Consider the following 18,483-nt stretch of genomic DNA (forward strand, 5'->3'; position numbering starts at 1 on the left):
GCCACGTGCAAGGCAAACGCCCTGCCCGCTGTGCTATCGCTCCAGCCCCCTCCATAGCCTCTCTTAGCTGCCCACTCCCTCCCCTGCCCACAGCCCTGCCTGCCTCCAGGGTCCTTGGGAACCACACTACTGGGGTGCTTCATGCCCCCCACCACCCGTGAGGGCTGCCCCATACCCTCTGGAGTCTTGTCTGAACCCTCAGCCTTGCCCCCACCTTGGCATTCAGTTCCATTCATTTCTTCCATTCTTTGTGTTTGGATGGCATCTAGCAGTGACTGACTCCTGGCTTTGTGCTCTACCCTGAACCCCCTTCCCCCACAGCCTCCCCTCTTCCCGGGAGGGGCTGCCACAGGGTGGGTGGGGGCGGGGCCGTGCCCACCTGCACCCCTCGCTCCCGCAGGTGGCGCTGCCGGGCATGCGCTGGGTGGACGGCCACAAGGGCGTGTTCAGCGTGGAGCTCACGGCCGTGTCCTCTGCACACCCCCAGGTAGGGGGAGGGGGGAGGCCTGGGGGGGGACCAGGAGGCCGGAGGCGGCAGCATTGGGAAACATGGCCAGCGGCCAGCGAGCGGCCTGGCCGGCCTGGGATGCGAACGGGGACGTGACTTTGGTCATTTGGGCGGGTTCCCGGGGCAGCTGCTGACTCAGGTGGGGGCGGCTGCCTCCCTGCACGGGCTCGTGTCCCCCTTTTCATTTGAAGTGGGGGGGCTTGTGATGGGGCTCAGGGGAGCAGGCGGTGCTGAGCATCGAACCTGTGCGCCTCCCCGCCCACCTCGTCCTTCTTCCTTCCTCTGTCAAGTGTCTGCTGGGTCCGTCCCTAGCACCCCCCGTAGCATTGCCCCCTCTTCCCCAGCCCCACGTGGCTCACCCCTGGTGCCCTCCCCCGCCTGCCTCCACCAGGACCCCCACCTGGATAAGTTCTTCACCCTGGTGCACGTCTTGGAGGAGGGGGCCTTCCCGTTCCGCCTCAAGGACGCGGTACTGAGCGAGGCCACGGTAGAGCAGGAGCTGCGTGCCAGCATGGCCGCCCTGCACCTGGCCAGCCCCGAGCCCCTCGTGGCCTTCTCCCACCACGTCCTGGACAAGCTCGTGCGCCTGGTCGTGCGGCCCCCGATCATCTGCGGCCAGATCGGTGAGCGGGCTCCTGCCTCAGTTTCCCCTTCAGTCAGAGGAGCCCCCACCCCGGTGCCTGGGAGCTCACTGAGCCCTCTGGCCTCAGTTTCCCCATCGGAAAATGGCCCACGCCCTGTGTGCAGAGCAGGGACCCTCTGACGTCCTCCTGGGCCCTTGCGCCCTCCGCCTTCCTGGGGGAGATGGCCAGCCCAGGGCTGGGACTTGACCCGTGTCCTGCCTGGCAGTGAACCTGGGCCGAGGAGCCTTTGAAGCAATGGCTCATGTGGTCAGCATCGTCCACCGCAGCCTGGAGGCCGCCCAGGACAGCCGCGGTCACTGCCCACTGCTGGCTGCCTACGTCTACTATGCCTTCCGCCTGCCTGGCACGGAGCTCAGTCTGTCTGGTGGTGAGTGTTAGTGGAGCCCCTGCCCCGGGGTAGGTGGGCGCCAGGAACTATCTGGAAGGAAAGCATCCTGGGCAGGAGGAGCTGCAGGTGCCAAGGTCCGGAGGTCACTAGGCCTTTTTTGCAAAGGCACCTTTTGGCCCCGCCCCCAGGGATGGGTCTCTGGAGTGGCAGGCAATTTAGTCAGTCAGCAAGTATCCTGGCTTGCCTGTGGGGGTCTCCCAGTGGGCACTGGGTGAAGTTTGGATCCCAGCTCTGATGCCCTCAAGCTCTATGGTGCCGTCCCAGTGACTGCACTTGTCTGGGCCTGTTTCCTGTTTATATAAATGGCGATCAAGAGGCCATTCCCCCTCAACCCCCCCCCCGCAGTGATTTTCCATGCCAAATGCAACCAGCCCATTAAAGTGGGATTATTTTGTTTTTGTCATCTGCTAAGTGATTAATCAAAACCACTAACCCTCTGGGCACTGGCTGGGACTGGGCATTGCTCTCAGTATTTTGTTTTGTTGTTTTGGTGTTTTTTTTGACCACACCCACCCCTATTCATGGAGCCTCTGGGTTCGGGTACTTAGGGCTCGCTCAGGGGGACCCTCTCGTGCTGGGGGTCAGACCCGGGCCTCCCGCCTGCGTTGCCTGCACTCAGCCCATCGAGTTCTCTCTGTTTTTGTTTTGTTTTGTTTAGTTTTGGTTTTTAGTATTTTGGGTCACACTGGGCCATGTTTCGGGGCTACTCCTGGCTCTGGACTCAGGAATTACTCCTGGCATGCTTGGGGGATCCTATGGGATGCCGGGGATCAAACCCGGGTCGCCCCCATGCAAGGTAAGCAGCTTCCTCAATGTCCTATTGCTCCGGCTCCGAAATTCAATTTCTGGCTGAGGAAGTGGCTTTGCTGAGGGAGTAGGGGATCTTGGGCAGACAGGAACCAGGCCGACCACTTGCCCTCCATCCTCAGGGGCCCCCGCAGTCACTGTGCAGCCCGCCACGCTGTCCCGGGGCTCCAGCCGCCCCGCGAGCCTCTACTTGGCCCGATCAAAAAGCATCAGCAGCAGCAACCCCGACCTGGCAGTGGCCCTGGGCTCCGTGGATGACGAGGTCTCCCGCATCCTGGCCAGCAAGGTAGGGCGAGGGCCCAGGCACGTCGGCCTCAGTGACCCTGCCACCCAGTGTGTGGGTGAAGGATCTCACCACGGACAGAGGACCGGGGAACCCACCGCGCCGCCATGGCCAAGTGGGCAATAGGAACGGGAGAGGGGTTGGTGCCAGGCTTTGCACTGGGCATCGCCACCCAAGGCTCCCTGAGAGGTAGCGCCGCGGGGAGGACACTGGCCTTGCACACCGCTGACCCGGGTTCGATCCCCAGCGCCCCATAGGGTCCCCCCCCAGCTGGTGCCAGGAGTGATCCCTGAGCACAGAGCCAGGAGTAACCCCTGAGCTTTGGTGTGACCTCAAACAAACAGAACGAATAAAACGGGGTCAGCCGGGATCGGCTGCCGCGTTCGTGGGCGGGACGCTGGCAGGTAGGCTAGTCAGTGCGTCCGATTGTCCATCCTCCCGGGCGCACCGGATGCTGCGTGCCCGTGTCTCGCCTACTTACCTGTGTGTCTCTAGGGTGTGGACCGCTCGCACTCCTGGGTGAATTCTGCTTATGCTCCGGGAGGCAGCAAGGCGGTGCTGCGGCGGGCGCCACCCTATTGTGGGGTTGAGCCCAGACAGGTGCCCTCCCTTCCCGCCCTGTTGCACGTGTGTGTGCCCCCCCCCCCGCATGAACTCATGCCACTCTTCCTGGCGAGGGCTGACTAACCCGGGGGGACTGCCTGAAGGAGGCAGCCAGCCACTCCTGCCCCAGTGTGGGGCCCTGGAGCCGGTGTCAGAGGGTTAGACTTCACGGGATCACCTCCATCCCCTCCCCCTGCAGGGTCACAAGGGCACAGACAAATAACATGCAAATGATATGCAAGCCACACCCCAATCCAGCCGCTCTAATCTCACTGCCTGGCCTGGCCCCGCCCTCTCCCTTTTAGGGTCACCTATGGGGGCTCTGCCTGTGCCCTTGGCGTAGTAGCCTCAGTGGTGCCAGGGGAGCAGAATCGAAGCTCTCTGGGCTCCCCTGACCCCTTTCAGTCAGGGCTCCTCTGGGGTAGCTACCCTAGTGCTGGGACAGATCTGCCTTCAGACACGAGTTTGAATCCTGTCTCTGCTCTGGGCTCTACCCAGAGGTGCTGAGGCGGGAAAGACTCAAAACAAAGTGCTCAGCTCAGCAGACCGAGTTCTCAGGGCAGGGAAGGAGTGAGAGCATCACAGGTGGACTTTGAGTAGAAGGTCTGATCCTTGGCCTCACCTCCCCCCTGAGTTCCTGGCCTCCTGTCAAACCAGTGCATGAGTTTGGCCGACGTGAGCAGAAGCAGGCCACCGGGAGTACAGCTGGGAGGGCGCCTGCCTTGCATGCCGCTGAGCCGGGTTCCATCCTCGGCATCCCATAGGCTCCCCCGAGCACCGCCAGGAGTGATTCCTGAGTGCAGAGCCAGGAGTAACCCCTGAGCATCGCAAAAAAGTAAAGAAAAGAAACAGACCAGTTCCCATCGTCTCCGGGAGACGATGTTTTTTGCAGGGACCTGAGGGGTGAGAACAATAGCCAGGAAGTCCGAGCGTGGCAGGTTGTCAGGGAAAGTATGTGCGGAGGTGGGGACCAAGCTATGCACCCGCAAGGCACAGCGAGAGTCGGAATTGGGGGGGGGGGGGCACTTCCTTTTCTGCACCTGGTGGTACTGGCCCGTTCCAGCTTGGTGCCCACTGCCTCACATGGCAGGCCACGTGGTCAGCTGCATGATCAGGCTCGTTTTGCTCTTGCATTGCTGGGAATCGGGGCTTATGGGAGCTGGACCAGCTCCCCTGGAACTTTTAACTCTTACTTGCCCCAGCCTCCGCCCCTTGACTTCGAAATGAGGGTGTGGAGAGTGAGGCAGGTTGGGGCGCTGAGCCTGGGCTTGGCCATGTTGGTCCACATGGTGCCAAGAAGGAGCCAGGCGGGACTTGGGGGCTTGGGAGGGGGGGTCTAAAGGCAGGTCTCAGAGTGGGGCTGGTCTGACCCCATCCCTGGACCTCCTCTCCATGCCAGTTGTCTCAGTTCCTGCCTGTGGAGGAGGAAGGAAGGGAGAGTGGAACTTGAGCCTCCCTGGACCCATCTCACAGATGGGCACACTGAGGCCCCAAGCAAGGCTGGTGTCTCGGCTGCTCCTGTGACTTCCCATCGACATCCCTCTCCTCTGCCCTACTCTCTCGTCTTCTTTTTGTGCCTTTGGCCCCACCTCCCACACCTGGTGCCTTTCTCCTGCTGTGTGCTATCCCTCACCCCCAGATTCTCTCTCCTCCCTGATTCACACTCGCCCCCCTGTCACCCACTCCCCAGCTCTCTGCCCTCCTCCGCACCCCCCCCCCTTGCTCCAGTTGCCACTCCTCCCTCTTCCCTCTGTCCTCGCCACTTCCTGTTCCGCCACAAGCCAGCCTCTGTGTCTGGCCGCTGGGCGTCACCCCCCAACTCCTTCTTGGACTCATTCTCTTCTTGCTTTTCTCCTCACTGGCCTGAGGCTTCCTTTTGCGTCCCTGCCTGCCTTCATCTCCACGAACGCGCATCTCCATCCATCCACACATCGCTCCCTGTGCCTGCACTAACCGTCCTTCGTCATCTTCGCCATCCCATCCGTCATCCCATCTCCCCATGGCTCCATCCCACCATCCCATCATCATTGTCCCATCCGCCCTCCCGCTCCCCTCCCCATCATCCCAATCCTGAGTCCCATCCCGCCCTCCCATCGCATTATCCATCCCCTCCGGCCCTCCTGTCCTGGTCATCCCATCCTGCCATCCCATCCTCATCGTCCATCCATCCTAGGCCATCGACCGCAACCCTAACCGCACCTCCTCCTACCTTGAGGGCTCCTCAGCCCCGCCAGCCACCCAGCCGAGACCCACTGTGCCAAAGGTAGTGGGGGAGGCAGCGGGGGGTGGTGGGGTGACATCGCCCCTTCCACCCAGCCAGGGGATCCAGAGCAACCCCCACCCAGCCTGCCCGCAGAGCCCAGGGAGAGGGCACGGCTACTCCTGCTGCCCACTTCTGCTTGGCCTCCTGCTGTGCTAACCCTGCCATCCCGCTGCACCCTGAACCCTCCAGACCTGGGAACGGGGAGGGGGCGCCTTGGCCCGCTCTGACGCCTGCCCTGTCCGCAGCTGCTGCACGAGGAACTGGCCCTGCAGTGGGTGGTGAGCGGCAGTGCCGTGCGGGAGACCGTCCTGCAGCACGCCTGGTTCTTCTTCCAGCTAATGGTGAGAATCCTGGGGTGCCCCTCTCCCGAGATGGCATCTGACGACGCCCTGAGAGGCCCAGAGGCCCCGAAGCGGGGGAGGGTGGGGGAGAGAGAGAACTTTAGGCGAGGGGCGCTGAAACTTTTCTGAACCCTTGATGACGAGGAGAACCCTTGAACGATTCCTAAGCAGAAAAGAGACACTCCCCCAGGGCCCTAAGAGATCGCTAGAGAAAGGGAATCCTTTGTGATCCTAGAAAGAACCCCCACCACCGCATTGAGAGGGGCTTTGCGGAACCCCTCCAGCCTGGTGAGCCTGCTCTGGCCCCGCAGCAAACATCCCTCGGGCTGCAGTCCTCCTCTCGCAGCACTCTAGCCCGAGTTGGTGTGTGCCTCACCCTTAGCCCAATCAAGAACCGCCCAAAGCCAGGCCCCAGCCCACAGCCCAATCACCAGCTGCCCACGAGCCTCATCCGCAAACTTGCCCCGCCCACGACCCAATCAAGAGCTACCTGCAGTCAGGCCCCGCCCACAACACCTGCAGTCAGGCCCCGCCCCCTACTTGAACTCCTGGGCTCTAGCCCTCCAGACCTGGATGCCCCAATGGCCGGTGCCCACCCGGCCACTTTTAGCTAGGCTAAAACAATGTTTCTCAACTTTGATCAGGCCATGGTCCCCTTCCCACCTTGTTTCCTTCCTGTGGCCCCTTTGTCCTGTGAAGTGACCTCCATTTTTGTGATTCTTTTTTTCACCTGTGCCTCCTTGGAATACACGGGTGCCCCTTGCCCCCCTGTGACCCAAGGATGGGGAGCACTGCTAAAGCCCCGCTCTCTCCCCACCCCAGGTGAAAAGCATGGCGCTACATTTGCTACTGGGCCAGAAGCTCGACACGCCCCGCAAACTTCGCTTTCCTGGGCGCTTCCTGGATGACATTACCGCGCTGGCCAGCTCGCTGGGCCTGGAAGTCATCACCCGAGCCCATAAGGTGAGTGGTCAGCCACCAGCCCGCCCAGCCCTGCTCTGTGCTCCTGGTTGCAAGGTCCTTAGTCTTATTTATTAGAGGGTGTGCTCATTCTGCATCCTCCATCTTTCTTTTTGTTTAGTATGTTTGGAAGTGGGGGACATACTTGGCGGTGGTCAGGGCTTTCTCCTGGCTCTGCACTCCTGCTGGGGCTCGGGGGACCATATGCGGTCCAGGGATTAAATCAGATTGTGTACAAGGCAATCGCCCTCCCCACTGTACTGTCCACACTCCCAGAGAGGGATTTGAACCCTAACCCACCAGCTCCAGAAAACACCCCCTGGGGCTTCCAGGCGAGGACTCATTCACTGTGGCCAAGGATGCCTGGTTTGCAAAGATAAATGGGATTTCTGGATTTGATGGGAACGTTTCAGATCCTTTAAATACCGGTCAGGGCCACGCTGACCCTTTTTGCAATCCCCATGGGACTTTGGGACTGGTCTCAAAGGTCTCAACCCTGGTTCACTGGCACCTCCCCAAGCGGCTGATGTTCCCAGGGGCCAGTGGAGATAGTGAGGAAACCGTCCCCGAAGGGTAGTACATGGCCCTGACGAAGCAGCCGCGTCATGGCGGGACACTGGTCCCAGGCCCCGCGGCGTCATTCCTCCTCTTGCGTTAGGAACCATGAGTAGAAGGCTCCTTACACAAGGCACCGTTGGAGCTGGTCCCTGTGGACTCAGGGCCCGGGAGATTTTGTGTTTCCTTCCTTTGCTTGCACTCTGCTCTAGCACAGCGGGCTGGGGGCAGGGCCGCCCCCTCCCCCCCACTCTGTGCTTTGCACTTAACTCTTCCCTCTCCTTGAAGGGTCTTTTCTCCCCGTCACTCTTTTTTTTTTTTTTTTGGCATTTTGGGTCACACCCGGAGGTTCTCAGGGGTTACTCCTGACTCTGCATTCAGGAATTATTCCTGGCAGTGCTCAAGGGACCCTATGGGATGCTGGGGATCGAACCCGGGTCGCTCTCATACAAGGCAAGTGCTCTCCCGGCTGTACTATCGTTCCAGCACCTCCCTGTTAGTCTTTATCATGGCCTGGTTTTCTCTGCACAGAACACTCTGCCCTGTTGTGATTTTGGGGGCGCACACCCGGCAATGCTCAGGACTTACTCCTGGCTTTATGTTCGAGGATTACTCCAGATGGTGCTCACTGCACAATATAGAGTGCCGGTGGATCCAACCTAATTCTGCCTCATACGAGGCAAGCACCTTACCGCTCTCTGCTATTTCTCTGGACCCCATTTATTCTGTTGTCTCTATAATACACAGAACTCTCTGGAATCCTTTTTTAAAAATTGTTTCAATTTTTTTTTCCAAAACCTTCATTATAAGTTCTATTTTTTCTTTCAATTTTATTGAACCACCGTGAGATATACTTACAAAGTTTTCATGTTTGAGATTCAGCCATACAATGATTGAACACCCATCCTCCACCAGTGCTCATTTTCCACCACCAATGTCCCCAGTGTCCCCTCCCCCCCCAGCCCAATCTTCACCCTGCCTCTATGGCAGACAATTTCCTCAATACTCTCTCTCTACTTTTGGGCATTATGTTTTGCCCGAATTTTCCCACCACCATTCAGCCTGCCTACCAGGGGCAGACGCTAGATAATTTGTTTTCCATTTCTCATTTTGAATATCATGAGAGTTTGCACTGCCGCTTTGCAGCCACGAACTTCTGGGATCGTAGATTGTAGGGCACTAGTCCATTTTTGGGTTCAATTGGGAGTCTCTGGACCAGGGTTGTTGGTTTGCCAAGATGGCACCCGGCCGAAGCTTGTGGACATGACAGCTAGGCTGCCGAGCAGGTGGAGAGCCAGGGTGGGACCCCCAGTGCCTCTGCAGCCAGCAGCCTGGAGATTTAGTCCTGGTCCCTGAAAACCTGGGCCTTGCTTGTGGGAGCTCTTGGGTGCCGGGATTCCATCTGGAGTAGGCGTCTGGAATCCTTCTAAGTATGGTTTGCCACCACCCCACGTTCCCCAACACTGTAGGATGTGCATGCAGCAGGTATTCACAAGGTGTGGCACATAGCAGATACCTCCAGGGAAGATGTTAATTTGAATAAGCACAGCTGGGTTGTTTCCTAGTATATTGAGTTGCGAAGCGGGGTGGGGAGCCAGGGCTCCAGAGTGTGGACCTGGCCATAGAAGTTCATTATGGCACTGGACCACCTTAGCCTAGTTTGCAAGCAGTAGGCTGGGGAGGGCTCGCCACACCCCTTCCGTTTAAGTGACTCCTCCCCTTCAAATCATTGGCAGGATTTGGTCATATGACTAGACTCTGCTGCAAGGCATGCTGGGAAATGTAGTCTACAAAGCTCAGCTCCCAAACCGGCTATAAACCCAGAGAGAGGGTGATCTTGGTGGCAGCCAGTCTTATGCCCTTATGGGGAGACGGATGCTCGATGGGGGGATATGGACATGGGCTGACCAGGCCCCTGTGTCCCCAGGATGCGGAGCTGGCCGAGCGCCTCAATGCTAGCCTGGCCTTCTTCCTCAGCGACCTGCTGTCTCTGGTTGACCGCGGCTTCGTCTTCAGCCTGATCCGCGGCCACTATAAGCAGGTAGAGGTGGATGCTTGCTAGAGCGCGGCGGGCCGGTGGACGGCACGGTGGGCGGAGCGATGCCTGCCGCGTTCCGGGGGGGCCCGGACTCACCGCCCCCTACACGCAGGTGGCCACGAGGCTCCAGTCCGCCCCCAACCCGGCGGCGCTGCTCAACCTGCGCATGGACTTCACGCGCATCCTCTGCAGCCACGAGCACTACGTGACCCTCAACCTCCCCTGCTGCCCGCTGTCGCCGCCAGCCTCGCCCTCACCCTCCGTGTCGTCCACTACCTCTCAGGTGGGCGGGCCTCACTTCTGGCTCCTCCCCTGACCTCTGACCTCTAGCTGGCCCTGCATCCTCTGTGAGTGCCTCCTTGCTCTCCGGGTGCCATAGACATCACATCTGCCTAGAGAGACCCACCAAGATCTTGCCTTTGACCCTTCACCCTGGACGTAGGGGACCTGCTTCTCTCATTTTTCCTCCCTAAATCTAAATTCTTAGACCTTGGAAGGTTTTTTTTGGGGGGGGGTCGTGGCCATACCTGGCGATCCCTGGCGATGCTCAGGAGTGACTCCTGGCTCTGCATTCTGGCGGTGCTCTGGGTACCCTAGGGATGCCAGAGATCAAACCCTTGCCAGCTGCGTGCTAGACAAATGCCCTCCCCACTGCATTATCTCTCCAACCCCCTGACCTCTGACTTTTGACCCCTGTTATGCCACCCAGGATGAGCGGCCTCCAGTCTCACCTCTCCAACCTCCAGCCCCTGTGCCCAAGTCGGTTTAAGATGAGTTCCCCCTAGCCTCTCCCCTCTGACCTTTGACCTCCATCTGCTGCAGAGCTCCACCTTCTCCAGCCAGGCCCCTGACCCTAAGGTGGCCAGCATGTTCGAGTTGAGCGGGCCCTTTCGGCAGCAGCACTTCCTGGCCGGGCTCCTGCTGACCGAGCTGGCGCTGGCCCTGGAACCCGAAGCCGAGGGGTGAGTCCAGCCTCTGCCCGCGCACCCCACCCCCGTGATGGGGAGCCAGGTGGGCTCCGTCCTGAGCGCCTGACTCCTCCGGCCCCACAGGGCATCCCTGCTACACAAGAAGGCCATCAGCGGTGTGCATAGCCTGCTGTGTGGACATGACGTGGACCCCCGCTACACTGACCCCATTGTCAAGGCCCGCGTGGCCGAACTGTACCTGCCGCTGCTGCCACTTGCCCGGGACACACTGCCACGTCTGCACGACTTTGCTGGTCAGCGGACCGGGGCTATCCCACCATGGAGGGGCGTCGACGGGCATGGAGGGCTCAGGTCTCGGGGAACACAGTCAGGACCCCGGGTGGTACCCGCCCTGAGCCCAGCTTTGGTCTAAGGGCAGGCGGCCAGAGGCAGAGTACAGGGGTTCAAGCGTCCCGCCTTGTTTGGGGCTGATCCAGACTCCATCCCTGGCATTACAGGGTCCCCCAAGTACTGTTCAAGCCCCCCACAACCACAGAGCTGGCGTAGCCCCTGAGCACTGCTGGCTATGGCTCAGACTGCCCTCTCAAAATTGAGACCAGGGGTAGCAGCAACTGTTTCTGGGGGGTTATGTGAATGTTGGGGGTCTCTTAGGGGGGCTGCTGGCCAGGTGCCTGGGGAGTTATTTTATTTCATTTATTTTTGGCTTTTTGGGTCACACCAGTGATGCATGGGGGTTGCTCCTGGTTTTGCACTCAGGAATTACTCCTGGCAGTGCTTGGGGGACCCTATGGGATGCCGGGGATTGAACCCGGGTCAGCTGCATGCAAAGCACACGCCCTCCCCACTGTACCATCACCCTGGATCCAGGGGAGTTATTTTAAATTGCAGAAGAGGAGGGACTAGAGTGTTAGTCCAAGGGGGAGGGCATTTGCTTTGCACGCGGCTGACCGGGGTTCGATGCACAGCATCCCATAGGGTCACCCTGAGCAGTACCAGGAGAAATTCCTGAGTGCAGAGCCAGATGTGACCCAAAAGAGGAAGAAAAAAAAGAACAACAATAAATCTCCGAAGGGGAGACGTGGGAGTGCGGGTGTGTCCGTTCACGTTCACTGATCTGGGTGTGCCAGTGGGGGCAGTGGGCAGAGCACAGGCTGGGGACTAGAGGCTGATGCCTGGCCGCATTGGGGACTGTTCTAGTTCGCTGGTCCCTTCAGAGGTGGTGGTCTTCGGCACAACACAGCCCCACTGTTTCCTCTCCCCAGATGGCCCTGGCCAGCGGTCCAGACTCGCCTCCATACTGGACTCAGACACGGAAGGGGATGAGGACTTTGGAAGCACCATCAACCCCTCCGTGGCCATGGCCATTGCGGGGGGGCCCCTGTCACCTGGATCCCGGGGGAGCATTTCCCAGGGCCCAGGGACGGTGAGCAGGGAAGCGGGGGGTGCTTTTCCTGGACACCCACTGGCCCGTTCCCCACTGTCACTGGGAGAGAAGGTGACTATGGCCTCCCTCTCTGTCGCAGGCCACCCGCTCAGGCTGCCCGCTCTCCGCCGAGTCCAGCCGCACACTCCTGGTGTGTGTCCTCTGGGTCCTGAAGAACGCCGAGCCAGCCCTCCTGCAGCGCTGGGCCGCTGACCTGGCGCTGCCGCAGCTCGGCCGCCTCCTGGACCTGCTATATCTCTGCCTGGCTGCCTTCGAGTATAAGGTGTGGACGCCTTGGGGGTGGCCTGGGGCAGGCAGGCTGCAGGCCTCGGGGTGAGGGGCTGTGGGTGTGACTCTTGATATTCTGAAATGTTAAAGGGGTGGGTGTCTGGTAAGGGAGGTAGCACCCCGAGACACCTCTTTTTTCTTGGCAAGGGCTCACACCTGGTGATGCTCAGGGCTGACTCCTGGCTCTGCACTCAGGTATCACTCCTGGCAGTGCCCAGGGGACCCTATGGGATGCCGGGGATCAAACCCAGGTGAGTCATGTGCAAGGCAAGTACCTTACCTGCTGTAGGTACCCTACCAGGTCTGGAGAGAGTTCTTGCCTTGCATCAGTGAAGCCCAGGGTTCAATCCCCAGTGCCACCTGTAAGAATAGAGGGGGAGGGGCCAGAGCAATAGTACAGCAGGTAGGGCGTTTGCGGCTGACCAGGGTTCAATCCCCGGCATCCCATAGGGTCCCCCAAGCACCGCCAGGAGTAATTCCTCAGTGCAGAGCCAGGAGTAACCCCTGTGCATCGCTGGGTGTGACCCAGAGGGGGAAAAAAAAAAAGAATGGAGGGGGAATTCTTGCTAGTGTCTTATTAGGTGGGTGAGGAAAGTTTGAGCCACACCCAGCCGTGCTCAGGGACTATTCCCGGCACTGTGCTCAGGAGTGCCTCCTGGTGGTGCTTGGGGGACCCGAGGTGATGCCAAGATCAAAGCTTAGTCAGCGGCAGGTCAGCAAGGGCCCTCCTTTCTGGCCACCAGTTCCCTGCAGTCCTTCTTGCAGAGCTCAGGCCAGGGAGGTAAAGGCAACGTCGGTTCAATCCCCAACACCACAAGGTCCCCTGAGCTCCCTTCACCAGGAATGATCCCTGAGTAGAGAGTGAGCCCTGAGCCCCCCCACCCAGTGTGGCTCCAAACAGAAAAAAACATGCCAGGAAAAAAAAAATACATATCAGGAGAAAAAACAAAAAACAAAACATGGCAGGAGCGCTGCCAGGAGGAAGGGGAACGACGGGCTCCCCTGAAGCGGCTTCTCGGCCCTCCCAGGGGAAGAAGGCCTTCGAGCGGATCAACAGCCTCACCTTCAAGAAGTCGCTGGACATGAAGGCGCGGCTGGAGGAGGCCATCCTGGGCACCATCGGGGCGCGGCAGGAGATGGTGCGCCGGAGCCGCGGTGAGACCAGGCCCCTCTGCACCTGCGCCTGCGGGGACCTCCGTGGTGGGGTCCTGCCCTGCCTCTCCGTGGGGGTCCAGGCCCCGCCTCTGCCATGCAGCCCCTTTATGCCCACCTCCCGGCTCCCCCACTCGGGGCCTCTCGGTGTGGGTCTCACCGTGCCACTCTCCTTCCGTTCGGGCACATGTGTGGCCCCCAGAGAGGAACCCGTTCGGGCCCCAGGAGAATGTCCGCTGGCGGAAGAGCGTCACGCACTGGAGGCAAACCTCGGATCGCGTGGACAAGTGGGTGTGGGGGCCTGGCTGTTCCCTGGGGGTCAGGCCTGGTTTTGGAGAATCAGCTGGAGTCTGATGTCCCTCATGCCTCACCTGTGCTGTCCAGGACCAAGGAGGAAATGGAGCATGAGGCCTTGGTGGACGGGAACCTGGCGACCGAGGCCAGCCTGGTGGTTCTGGACACTCTCGAGATCATTGTGCAGGTAACGCTTCCTCCAGTTCCTTCCCTGATCCCTGACCCCCACCCCAGCACTTTTTTCTTTCTTTTTTTATTTTTTATTTTTTTTATTTTTTATTTTTTATTTTTGGCTTGGTCACACTCAGTGATGCTTAGGGGTTACTCCTGGCTCTGCACTCAGGAATTATTCCTGGCAGTGCTCGAGGGACCATATGGGATGCCAGGGATCAAACCAGGTTGCTCGTGTACAAGGCAAATGCCTTCCCACTGTACTATCGCTCCGGCCCCCCAGCACTTTTTTCTTTCTTCATTTTTTATTTATTTATTTATTTTGCTTTTTGGGTCACACCCATCCGATGCTCAGGGGTTACTCCTGGCTCTGCACTCAGGAATCACTCCTGGCAGTGCTTGGGGGACCATATGGGATGCTGGGAATCAAACCCGGGTCGGCCGTGTGCAAGGCAAACGCCCCACCCGCTGTGTTATTACTCCAGCCCCCCTTCATTTTTTTTTGAGGCTTGTTTTTTGGGGGGGTGTGGGGCCAAACCTAGAAATACTCAGGAGCTACTCACTGTGAGTGTCCATCGGTCACTCTGGTGATGCTCGGGGAACCATTTGGCCCTGGGGATCAAATCCTTCCATATGGAAAACTTGCCCTCAAGAGGCCGGAGTGATAACAACACAGCAGGTAGGGCACTTGCCTTGCACATGTCTGACCCAGGTTCAATCCCCAGCATGCCATGTGGTCCCCCAAGCAATGCCAGGAATAATTCCTGAGCACAGAGTCAGGAGTAACCCCTGAGCACCACCAGGTGTGGCCCCCAAATACAAAAATCAAAAAGAACCTGCCTGGCATCCAGTCCATGGAGCCATCTCCCCTCTCTCCAGCTCTTTTTTTGGTTTAAGATCCAGTTCGGTTTCTTTCTTTTTCTATTCTTTTGGCAGGGAGGGGGAATTCTTATTCTTTTTCTCACACTTGGCTGTGCTCAGGGCTTACTCTTGGCTCTGTGCTCAGGGATCACCCCTGGTGGACCATGTATGGTACCGGGGGTCAAACCTGGGTTAGCCCCATACTCAGGGGTGACTCCTGAGGACTATATGTGGTACCAGGTATCAGACCTGGGTTAGCCCGTTGCCAGACAAGGCTATACTATCACTGTAAGTGCCAGAGATTGAACCGGGGGTGGCCACATACAAGGCAAGCAGCTTAAGCACAGTGCTGGGTCTAACAGCAGTATCTCCCACCCCGCAGACGGTGATGTTGTCGGAGGCCCGGGAGAGCATTTTGGGGGCAGTCCTGAAGGTGGTGCTTTACAGCCTAGGCAGTGCTCAGAGCGCCCTCTTCCTGCAACACGGGCTGGCCACGCAACGAGCGCTGGTGTCCAAGGTGCGAACCATCCCCTGGGGTCTCCTCCGGGGCTCAGAGGTCAGTGTGGCAGCGCCACACAGCGGGGGCGTCAAAACGGGTCTGCAGATCCGTCTCCGTTCTGCTAAAGAGGGAGAATCCCAGACACAGACCCCCGCGCGCGTCCTGCCGGGACACGGAACCTGGTCCCACTGGGCATCCTCCTGACCACTATCTGTCTTGGCCTGGGGGGCGGGGCAGTTCCCGGAGCTGCTGTTCGAGGAAGACACGGAACTGTGCGCTGACCTCTGCCTGCGACTCCTGCGACACTGCGGTAGCCGCATCAGTGCCATCCGCACGCATGCCAGCGCCTCCCTCTACCTCCTCATGCGCCAGAATTTCGAGATCGGCAATGTAAGGGGGCCGGTGGGCCACTCAAGGCTGGGGGTGCTTCAAGGGCCATGCCTCCTGTGATGTTCCAAGGATGGGTGTGAACGTGAACGTAGCCTGGGGATGGTGGGTCCGTGTGGGCGTGGCCTGTGACGTCAGGGCGTGGTCCTAGATGTGGGCGTGGCCTTATAGTGCCCAAGTAAGGCCCTGGAGCATGAGTGGGCGTGGCCTGCGTGCCTTTGGGCGTGGTCTTGGCTTTCGGCTGGCTGGACATGGGTGGGCGTGGTCTTGTAGTGGGGTGGGGGTGTCTGTGGGTAGGCGTGGCCTGCGCATGTTGGGTGGACAAGTCAAGTCAGGCCCTGGGGTGAGCTGCCTGGACCTGGACACGAATCTCCTCTCCCGTCCCTGCACCCACAGAACTTCGCGCGTGTGAAGATGCAGGTGACCATGTCACTTTCGTCCCTTGTGGGGACCACCCAGAACTTCAGTGAAGACCATTTGCGGCGATCTCTGAAGACCATCCTCACATACGCGGAGGAGGACGTGGGCCTGCGGGACAGTGCCTTTGCCGAGCAGGTGTCCTGCCACCACCCCTCACCCACAGCCCGTGCTCCCCCTTGCGCGCTGCCCACCGTGTTCACACCCGACCCCGGCCCTCGCCCCTCCCGCTGCAGGTCCAGGACTTGATGTTCAACCTGCACATGATTCTGACAGACACGGTGAAGATGAAGGAGCATCAGGAGGACCCCGAGATGCTCATTGACCTCATGTACAGGTGAGGGGTGGGTGGAGATAAACGCGTGCACAAGAGCACTTGTGGGCATGTGCGGAGTCCACTGCACAGCCCTGCTGGTGGATGGGGCCGGTGGCTGGGATCCCCGCGCTCCTCACTGGCCCTTCCGTCGCCCCAGGATTGCTCGGGGCTACCAGGGCTCCCCAGACCTGCGGCTGACGTGGCTGCAGAACATGGCCAGCAAGCATGCGGAGCTGGGCAACCACGCCGAGGCCGCCCAGTGCATGGTGCACGCGGCCGCCCTGGTGGCCGAGTACCTGGCGCTGCTGGAGGACAGCCGCCACCTTCCCATAGGCTGCGTCTCCTTCCAGGTAAGTGGGCCAGACTGGGGGCGCATCAGAGCGGTGGGGGCCAGGCTGGGATCCCGACCGAGTCTGATGCCGCTGCCTCCCGCCCCGCAGAACATCTCGTCCAACGTGCTGGAGGAGTCAGCCATCTCCGATGACATCCTGTCGCCCGATGAGGAGGGCTTCTGTTCCGGGAAGCACTTCACGGAGCTGGGCTTGGTGGCACTGCTGGAGCAGGCGGCCGCCTACTTCACCCTGGTGAGCACTGAGCCCTCTGCAGCGCTGGGGCCCGTCGGCAGGGGGCAGTGGAGAGCAACGCCTCCTGCCCAGACCCGCGGGAGATGGCAAAGACACAGCACGGGATGGGGGGTGGACCTGCCTGCAGCCCACCTCAGACCAGGGCGATGGTGGAGGAGTTCATTCCAGACACGCCCCAAACCCTCTGCTCCAACCAGGCCATGGATGGGTGTTTGGTTGGGTTTTGAGCCACACCTGACAGTGCTCAGGACTTACTCCTGACAGTGCTCAGGGCTTACTCCTGGCAGGGCTGGGAGAAAGGGGCGGGGACATTTTCTATGCCATGCCGGGGTTCAAACGCTGTGTGCAAAGCAAGTAGCCCCCTTCCCTCCACCCTGCTGGACTATCTCAAATCCTGGTTTTGTGATTTTTGTTGGGTTGGTTTTTTTGTTTTTTTGGGGTTTTTTTTTTTAGCTATTTTTCCACTGGGTGCTAGCATAGGGGGGTACCCTGCAGTGCCTGGGTTTGGACCTAGGGATCATGCAGGGCAGAGCCCTCTCCCCAGCCCTATGAGCCTGCTCCTAAACCCTGCATTTTATTTATTTATTTGGCTTTTTGGGTGACACACAGCAGTGATTAGGCTCCTGACTCTGCATGCTCAGGAATTACTCCTGGTGGTGCTCGGGGGACCATATGGGATGCTGGGGATCAAACCCAGGTCAGCCACATGCAATCAAGCACCTTTCCTGTTGCGCTATCGCTCCAGTCCCTGACAAAGACCTTCTAACACCATCTAATCTCATCTGACCCACTTCACTGGAGATTTCCAATCCCTCTAATCCTGTTAACTGTGAGCTGCCCCTGTGAGCTCCCGGGTTATCTGCAGCAGGACTGCCAGAGCCAATCCAGGCTCCTTTGAAAGCCCACAACTGGCTGGGACAAATCACTTCAATCCATTCACATCAGAGGGAAAAAAGTCAGGCCTGGGAGGTACCTCGGATCCCAACAAGCTCTTCCAAGAGAGCCTGGCACCCCTTTCTGAAGAAACACCCAATTCTCAGGACGCAGGTTACCCCCCACCCCCCACGCGTCCTTCTGCCTTTGTCGGTCCCTCCACCCCAGCTTTTTCACAATAGGCTTTTTTGTGTGTTTCCTGCACCAGGCAGGGGAGGTGGGGGCAGGGGGATTTTATTTTCCGCTGTCCTGAAGGGCTTTCTCCTGGCACACATTCAGCGAGAATGTTTGTCCACATTCCGAGAGGCTTTGCTGGCCCTCACCAGGTTTTGACCTGCTGCTCATGTTTCTGGGGGCCAGAAGTTTCAGGGATCAGCTTCCCAGCAAGATTTCCTTTCCACGAGGGAGGCCAGGTCCTCTCCGTGTTGTTTCCATTATTGGCGATATCTATACCACACTCCGTGGTGAGGGGACAAAGCCAGCGGGCGCAGGAAGGCGGGGATCCCACACGGGGAGGGCATGGGGGAGGCCTCCTGGAAGAGGTGTCAGTGGCTGGCTCCTTTGGGGGGTGCATACCAGGGAGACAGGGTGCTTGCAAGCAAAAGACCAGGCAGGAGGGCTGTGGAATCCTGAACTCTCCCCTGCCTGCTCCATCAGGGTGGGCTCTACGAGGCGGTGAACGAGGTATACAAGAACCTCATTCCCATCCTGGAAGCCCACCGGGACTACAAGAAGCTGGCAGCCGTGCACGGCAAGCTACAGGAGGCTTTTACCAAGATAATGCACCAGGTGAGCCCAGGCCAGTCACCCCTGCCTCCGGCGCCTCCCCTCCCCTGGCA

At 59.4% G+C, this 18,483-nt stretch overlaps 1 protein-coding gene across 3 annotated transcripts in view; it reads left to right on the forward strand.

Moving 5' to 3' along the window:
• Window positions 1-18,483, forward strand: part of DOCK6 (dedicator of cytokinesis 6) — a 41,823-nt gene that overhangs the window by 19,578 nt on the left and 3,762 nt on the right. For 2 of the 3 annotated variants that reach the window (XM_056119432.1, XM_056119433.1), the window contains exons 19-41: window positions 401-487; window positions 900-1,131; window positions 1,358-1,519; window positions 2,470-2,633; window positions 3,126-3,230; window positions 5,742-5,837; window positions 6,660-6,800; window positions 9,280-9,393; window positions 9,503-9,673; window positions 10,213-10,352; window positions 10,443-10,612; window positions 11,582-11,742; window positions 11,843-12,025; window positions 13,059-13,185; window positions 13,385-13,469; window positions 13,567-13,663; window positions 14,891-15,025; window positions 15,245-15,397; window positions 15,791-15,949; window positions 16,048-16,148; window positions 16,285-16,477; window positions 16,568-16,711; window positions 18,302-18,433. In XM_056119432.1, the coding sequence (XP_055975407.1) occupies window positions 401-487; window positions 900-1,131; window positions 1,358-1,519; window positions 2,470-2,633; window positions 3,126-3,230; window positions 5,742-5,837; window positions 6,660-6,800; window positions 9,280-9,393; window positions 9,503-9,673; window positions 10,213-10,352; window positions 10,443-10,612; window positions 11,582-11,742; window positions 11,843-12,025; window positions 13,059-13,185; window positions 13,385-13,469; window positions 13,567-13,663; window positions 14,891-15,025; window positions 15,245-15,397; window positions 15,791-15,949; window positions 16,048-16,148; window positions 16,285-16,477; window positions 16,568-16,711; window positions 18,302-18,433 (3,252 nt within the window). Of the gene's footprint in view, window positions 1-400; window positions 488-899; window positions 1,132-1,357; window positions 1,520-2,469; window positions 2,634-3,125; window positions 3,231-5,406; window positions 5,497-5,741; window positions 5,838-6,659; window positions 6,801-9,279; window positions 9,394-9,502; window positions 9,674-10,212; window positions 10,353-10,442; window positions 10,613-11,581; window positions 11,743-11,842; window positions 12,026-13,058; window positions 13,186-13,384; window positions 13,470-13,566; window positions 13,664-14,890; window positions 15,026-15,244; window positions 15,398-15,790; window positions 15,950-16,047; window positions 16,149-16,284; window positions 16,478-16,567; window positions 16,712-18,301; window positions 18,434-18,483 lie in introns of all 3 variants that reach the window. The other variant, XM_056119431.1, reaches the window with a different exon arrangement.

Source organism: Sorex fumeus, unplaced genomic scaffold, assembly GCF_029834395.1.
Source record: "Sorex fumeus unplaced genomic scaffold, SorFum_2.1 ptg000041l, whole genome shotgun sequence".
NCBI classification, from domain to species: domain Eukaryota; kingdom Metazoa; phylum Chordata; class Mammalia; order Eulipotyphla; family Soricidae; genus Sorex; species Sorex fumeus.